Below are 7,809 nucleotides of genomic sequence, written 5' to 3'. Positions count from 1 at the left end.
ACCAAACCGCAAAAAACCGCATTTGGTTCGGATTAGTTTGGGTCATTTTTTACAAAACCGCACGGTTCAGTTCGGTTTGCGGTTTGTATTTTGTAAACCGAACCAAACCGAATCAAACTGCATTATGTTACAACCTAAATTTTACTTAACTCACATCCAACCCAAACTTAAACTTATTATACATTAGCATTATGATTACGAACAATTTTCTCATCCTTACACATATAATTTCAGTCCCGGTCTTCTAAAATCTCTAATAACATTATCGCACATTCTTTGCCACATACATCTCCCCTCTTCTTCTATAATCTCTACTCTCTTATATTCTTTCTTTTTTACCTTCTCATTTTTATGTAAATGTTCCGTATTTCAGTTTCGTTTTTACCGCATATCTTCTTCTCTAATCTCTCAACACTTTTTTTCTTTTTCACTTTCACTAATCTTTCGTCTCTTCTATTTTTTGTTTCGTTATAATAATTTTTATATTGTTTTATGCTATTATTTTATGTTTGATATTCCACTTTTGTCTAATTTAATTTTTACATATTAAATGGAAAATTGTTGTCAAAATATGACGAATTTTGTTGTTATTTGATAGTGTATGAATGTTTAAATACAAAATTATGTTATCATCTATATGTATATGTATGGCTCAATAAAATATTTGTAAAAAACCGAACCAACCGAACCAAACCAAACCGCATTAGTTTGGTTTGGTTTGGTTCGGATTTTTTTTAAAAGCCAACCGAACCAAACCAAACCGCACTATTTTTTCTCTTGCGGTTCGGATAATTTTTTTTGTCAAAACCGCCCAAACCGCACCGCGAACACCCCTAGTGCCAAATTGAATTTGAGAGATGTCAGGTTAAATCCTCAAGACAAAACTTTCATACGTTTGGGCCTAATATTGGGATCAACTTAACTTAGGCATGTATCATTGAATTAGTTGGGCTGGTATCATTGAAAACCTCTTCAAGAGTTTTAAGGGGTATATGTAGCAGAAAAAAACTAAATTGAATATTTATTTCATTTTTTTGTAAAGAATATTTATTCCAATTTTAATCTATAGAAAATGATGTGTCGAAATATGGGTTAGAAAAAATGTGTTCATAGCTCTTTTCTCTATGTACAAATATTTTATATTATATATACAAATTCATACATTAACATTAATATTTCTAAATTGTTTTTTTAAAAGTTAATATTTCCAAGTTAAAATTATAATCATCACTTTCCAAATTATCATTATTATTTGACAAAATTATATTTATAAATATTTATTTTATGAGAAAAATGGATATGCACTTAAAATATTTTTACACTATCAACCAATCACAACCATGTATTCAATTAAAATATAATTTTAATTTAAAAAATTAATATGACATAATAAGTATAAAATTTTTAATTAATTGTATGTGTAAAATTAGTTTAGACTGTGGTGCAGTACCTTGAAACTCTTATTTTATTACAAAAATTATATTTATAAATTTTGGATTTGGAAAAACTAAATATAAATAGGAAAAAAATGATACGCACAGTCAACTAATGACATCATGAATCAGGACAAGTCAGACTGAAAATTTAAAAAAATTTATATAACATGGCAAAATATTGTATTCTAATTGAATGACAGTGTAAAACTTTTTCGATGCATAACCATTAAACTCATATAAATAAATAGAAAAAGTTTAAAATTAAAGAATTTACACTAACAATTGAGAACACCACTTTCCCTAACAGATAACAAAGCACAGCCTTGCCGGAGTAGCACCGAACCCAACTTACAGCCGTGAAAGCTAAATCTGACCGGGAACTCAGCCGGAGTTGGTCGCCGTCCGCCCTTGACAGGGAGAAAACCCGTACAGGTATTTCATTTTTTTAGAAAAACAAAATTCAGATTTTCGTACGGAGTTACTTGTATTCATAAGTTTATTTGTTTGCTTGATTCATGCTTCTATGATTCATGGATTGATTGATAGTTGGTATATTTCGTTGCTCAATCTGCATTTTCATTATATTTTTTTTTTTTTATTATGGCTGGTGATTAATAAACTTTCTAGAACTTTCTTGTATGGTTCTTTTTTTCTGGGTCTTGCCTAAGCCCTAACAGTTTTGTCTGTCTCGGTGCACTGAAGAGTGGGCTGTTATAAACTTCCTTTGAGGCATGTTTAGATTGACTTATTTGAGTCTATATGATATTTGTGAGATTATTTGATAGAATTTATGAAAAGGTCTGCCATATCCATAAACTTTTTCCGAATCTCTATGACATGGAAGACCTGCAGTGTTGTATGAGATAGAAACTGGGCATGTAGGAAAAATACATGTAGATTTTATGGTAAGGAGAGGAGATCATATGAAGAGGATTGAAACAATTAGAGGTGTAGGAAGACCTAGAAAAACTATATGAAAAGTTATTAAGAAAGATCTCGAGATTAACAATTTGGGCAGAAGCATGGTTCTGGATAGAACATTATTGCACAAGTTGATTCATATCACTGTCCTCACTTAGTGGGATAAGGCTTGGTTGTTATCCATAAGCTTGTCTAGAATAACTATTAAATTTTGAGTTGAACCTAACTCAACCTTATAAAATCGGCCTGTAAATGGTGAGTGACTCGATAGCAGAAACCAGATAGCAGGTGTCCGAATAGATCTTGAACGGAGGCTATGAAACCATATTTAATTTCAAATTTGAGTTGGGGCTAGCTCAAACTTACAAAACTAGCTTGTAAAGTGATGAACGCCCTTACTTATAAACATATGCTCATGCCAGATTTGTCTGATGTGGATTATGGGCCAACACTGCTTCCGCAGCATGGTGGACTTTCATGGGCTCTTAACAATAACTTATAGCTTGTATGAAATCAGTTAGATTTTATTTATCATTTGTTATAGAAATAACTTATACATACTTATATATTGATAAGCAAGCACTTGTATAAGCGTTTAATTAAGTTGTTTATCCAAACCAAAATCGCCAAAAGTTCTTGGAAACCGTGTGTATGAAGGTTAGTCCCAGTACAATTGTGGCAAACTAAATATGGACTCTATTTAGCCATTGTTTAATAGTGGCAAGTCTATTATTAGAGCCACAGTTTAATTGTGAAAATTTTTAGGCCTGTGCTGTAGTTCACCTTGCATACCCTCAAAGACGATCCTAATCCAAACTGAGTCTTAGTCTTTTGATTTTCATGCAATGTGAGACTTTTATGATATATTGTAACTTTGTAAGAGAACTAATTAATGGTAAATTGAAAAGTGTCATTGCAAGATATTGTAAAACATGTTCCATATCTTCTAAATATATATGTTTAAGGTGTAAGACATTTTGAATGATGAGAATCAATCTCATGAGCTCTCAATTGATTCAAGTTTATTTTATTTCCTTTTTTTTTCTGATATGCTTATATTTTGTATCCTACGGCTTCTTCTTTGTCAAAATGTAGTTCTAAACTGCGGTTGCAACCGTAGTTGCAGCCACAATATAATGGTTTAAGAGTTCTCCACAACGACAATATTTGCTTGCATTTGACTGAAATATGTAGTTTCCCAGCGTTGCCACAACCACAACTTAAAACCATGCATGTCAATGTTCTTGAGTATTATAAGAAAGAGCATAAAGAGAAAAAGTTTTCATTTTGAAACAAATTTATGATGTCTGTATAAACTTTTGCAGGTTTGAATTGGATATGACCGACTAGCAAATATTTGAATCTCAAATGTCGATTCTTTCTCTGTTGCCAACAAACTATCCAGGTTTTTCTTTTCTAACTATATTGGTTTGTTCGACATATGAATGTTAATTTTGCTTCCTGTTTAACTTTATTTTCTTCATATATCGTAGCTTTCCTTCATAAAGATACTTCTTTTCTGCATTCAAAGTTTCCAGCAAGAATTGGTTATTACCACAGAGATGGTTCTGTTGCACCTCAAGCAGTAATTATTTCCTCATCTCTCCGGAGTTTTCCCTCCTTCAGTCTATTGATCTGTGAATGTGTTTGTAGTGGCTATTTATCATTTCCAATTACATGCTTTGTATTGACAGAATTGTAAAGCCAACATAAAACAAAAATATTCAAACAATATCAGCACCAAGATTGTGATGTCTGCTTCAAGTAATGACCAGCAGTATATAAGCTATGATGATTCGCCCGAGGAGCCCATTTTGCTAACACTGATCAAAGAATCCTTATGGTATTTATGAAACTTCAGTTTATCCACAAAGTGCAGTAGTTTAGTTAATCCCTTGTTCCGATTTATTGAACATGATACTAAAATATAAAATGATGTGGTCTTGTAACTCTATCGACGATTGATGACATGAAAAACGAAAAATCGGGATATGAGTTGAGTTTTGACTAGAATTATATTTACAAATAGCAAACTGTTTTTTTTCAGGGGTTTAAAATCTTTATTTGTGTTTTTAATTGAGCAACCTAGCCAGCTGAAATACATCGAGTGGCCAAGCTTTAGTAATACGGTATGTCTCATTAGATTATTATTATTTTCAGTTACAAATCATAATGTGTTGAATGATTACTTATATATCTTTATGAATCCTTGGCAGCTGAGAACTGCGACACTGACTCTTGTTATTGTGGCATTTCTTCTTGTTGCATTATCATCTGTTGATTCGGCTCTCAGCTACCTTTTGAATTTAGCTCTTCGGAAGAGCACATAGCAGGCAGTATTGTTCATGTCACCACATTACTGTGTAAGCAGTTTACTTATGATGCTTGTAATCTGTTTAGGTCCATCCTTGTTAGCATTTAATTGTTGACTCCTATTGTGAACTTAAAATGATTAAGCTATTCTAGTAGCTTTTATCAAAGTCATCGCTTCAGGGGAAGATATCGGTTGCATTGTATGGAATCTTGTTAACATAACTTTATGGTTAGAAACTGTATACTGAAGTTCAATGAGAAGAATCCAATAAAATGGTGTTGCTAAACTATTTTTTTGAATAAACTAAAGAGATACTATATTAATGCAATTTTCCCAAAGGATACGAGGTGTGCCAAAGATGCAAAATACAATGTAAAAAATTTGTTGTATTATACTGAAAAATCATTCCAGTTCCACATTAGTGTGTGTGGAAAAGAAAAGGAACCCGATTTATTATTTATATGAATAGTTAATTAAACTTTTGTTTCAAAAAACACTAGTTTATGCTCACATATTTTGTTTGTCTTACACTTTCACTGGTACTCTTAAACAGTTTCACATTTGGATCATATGGTGTGCACGCTGGTTTACAATCAAAATATATATATTTCTTTTAGATCTTCTCCACGTAGTGTGATTGATCCAAAGAAATTCCTTATTCGAATCTCGTGATCTTGATACCAAGGATCACGCATGCTTCTCTGAGATCTTTCATGTCAAAGTTGTTACACAACAATGATTTCACATCATTAATGGTCGGAATGTTTGATCCAAACATGGAGACATAAGATAGTGTAGATGCGATTCTCATATTTGTAATAAACGCATTTGTCACTTTCATTCACTTTATACCCATTCGATGTTATTAAGTTATCCATCTTTTCATGCCATTATTTAGGAGCTTGTTTTAGTCCATACAAAGACTTGTCTAACTTACAAACCTTGTTTTTTTTGTCCATGTATCACAAACCCTTCCATTGGTTCCATATAGATTTCTTCTTCTTAGTCACCATTTAAAAAAGTTATTTTAACATTCATTTGGTGTACTATTAAGTTATAAATAGCAGTTATTGAAATAAGTATTCGAATGAATGTAATTCTAGTGATTGGAGAGAAGGTGTCAAAGAAATCTATATTTTCTCTTTGTCTAAAACCCTTGGCTACAAGGCGAGCCTTGTACTTATCAATAGTTTCAGTAGGTTTTAGTTTCTTTTTCACAATCTATTTACAACTGATTAGTTTGCAACTAGGAGGCAAGTCTACTAAGTGTCAAATCTTGTTAGATTCTAGAGATTCGGTGTCATCATTAATAGCTTATTGCCATAAATATGCATCCAGAGATGACAAGGCTTCTTGAATATTTATTGGATCTTATTCTACATTATAAGCCGCATAATCGGACCCATAGTTTTTAGAAACTCTTACTCCTTTACTTTGTCGAAGTTCTGTTTATACATTGTCGTTGCTTTCTGGGCTTCTTATCACAAGAATGTGACCCGACTGAGTGCCCTCACTATTTCTCAATTTGAAAGAAAATTTGTCTTCATAGAAATCAGCATCATTTGATTCTATGGTCACTTTTGCATTTAGGTCATAAAACCTATATGCCTTACTGTTTGCTGCATACCCAATGAATACACATTCATATGCTCTACTATCGAGTTTAGATCGTTTCGGATTCGGAATTCTGACATAAGCCATACATCCCCAAGTTCTCAAATAAGACAAGTTTGGTTGTCTTTTCTTTAATATCTCATAAGGAGAGATATTACTCTTTGACTTGGGAACTCTATTCAGGACATAACAAACAGTCAATAAAATTTCCCCCACCAGTGAGGTGCAGCACCAGAATTCATCATAATTGCAACAACAAGTTCAATAAGAGTTCTATTCTTTCTTTTTGCTTTACAATTTCATGTTGTTTATAAAAATCAGTAAATAACCCAAATTCGTATTCAGTTTCCATATCACTATGAAGCCTCTTAATCTGCTTACTAAATTGATTCTCAATTTCAGTTGCATACATCTTGAACATGTCAATTGCTTCAATTTTATTCTTCATTAAGTATACATAATTATAATCAGAACAATCGTCAATAAAAGTGATAAAATAATGTTTACTATTTCTAGTTAAAGTTCCATCTAATTAACATATATCATAGTGTATAAGATCTAGGGGATCTGACTCTTTAGTAATTTATTTATGCGAAGTCTTAGTTATTTTAGGTTGACTACAATATTCACATTTATTTGAATCATTGACATTTAATTTAGGTATTAGGCCTAAGTTGCTTGCATTGGAGATAACTCGCTTATTAACGTGACAAAGTCTAGCATGCCAAATATTAAAATCACACACAGAGTAAACATAAGGTAAAATTTTATTCAAATAAACATTCAACTTAAACATGCCATCAGTGGCGTACCCTTTCCCAACAAAAATAATATTCTTAGTAATGGTGTACAAATGTGCCCCTATAGTCTGACTGAACCCTGCCTTATTTAAGAGAAAACCAAAGACAAGATTCTTCCTAATTTCAGGAACGTGCATGACGTCCTTCAAGATCAAAGTCTTTCCTGAGGTGAATTTCAGCTTAATATCTCTGATTCCAGCAACATTTGTGGTGTGGGCATTTCCAAACAACACTTTCTTATCTTCAGCATTCATGCATGTCTTGAACATAGCACGATCATAACAAACATGACGAGAGGCACCAGTGTATATCCACCAACCATCACTTCCACCAACCCTGTTGACTTCAGTGATCATAGCAATGAATTTCTCATCAGTTAGGTTAACATGTGCATTAAAGCCAACAACAGGTTTAGACCTGCTCTTACACCTCTTATCCATATGACGCGACTTTCCAAAATTATAACAAATGAACGCCGAAGTTTCATTTCTTTGCATTGTTGGTTGTTGCCTAGCAATCAGAGCAGATTGGGCCCTAGAGGGACTCCCATTTCGATTCACAACATTGAGGTTCTAATTCTTTAGAGGTTTGCCCGTTTAGAACTTCATCGAATTCCTTTTTGTTGTTTGAAATAACTAAGACTTCATCTTTTAGATCTTGTCTCCTCGCTTCCTCTTCAATTCGAAGGCGAGTAATCAGACTCTCAATTGAAAACTCTTTTGTT

General features: G+C 32.7%; 1 protein-coding gene across 1 annotated transcript; it reads left to right on the top strand.

Moving 5' to 3' along the window:
• Positions 1-1,718: 1,718 nt before the first annotated feature.
• Positions 1,719-4,837, top strand: LOC131647274 (uncharacterized). Its single transcript, XM_058917183.1, has 6 exons — positions 1,719-1,868; positions 3,683-3,762; positions 3,851-3,942; positions 4,052-4,200; positions 4,405-4,486; positions 4,574-4,837. The coding sequence occupies exons 2-6, from the start codon at positions 3,726-3,728 to the stop codon at positions 4,685-4,687; spliced, it is 474 nt and encodes a 157-aa protein (XP_058773166.1). The 5' UTR covers positions 1,719-1,868; positions 3,683-3,725; the 3' UTR covers positions 4,688-4,837.
• The last annotated feature ends 2,972 nt before the right edge of the window (positions 4,838-7,809 follow it).

Source organism: Vicia villosa, linkage group LG2, assembly GCF_029867415.1.
Source record: "Vicia villosa cultivar HV-30 ecotype Madison, WI linkage group LG2, Vvil1.0, whole genome shotgun sequence".
NCBI classification, from domain to species: Eukaryota; Viridiplantae; Streptophyta; class Magnoliopsida; order Fabales; family Fabaceae; genus Vicia; species Vicia villosa.
This window is presented reverse-complemented; position numbering and strand designations above follow the sequence as displayed.

Bases quoted from the DNA above. Each gene is read 5' to 3' on its own strand.
- LOC131647274 (XM_058917183.1), top strand. From the start codon at position 3,726: ATGTCGATTCTTTCTCTGTTGCCAACAAACTATCCAG. The intron at 3,943-4,051 runs GTAATTATTTCC...TTGTATTGACAG, and splicing joins GTTCTGTTGCACCTCAAGCA to AATTGTAAAGCCAACATAAA. The intron at 4,487-4,573 runs GTATGTCTCATT...AATCCTTGGCAG, and splicing joins GGCCAAGCTTTAGTAATACG to CTGAGAACTGCGACACTGAC.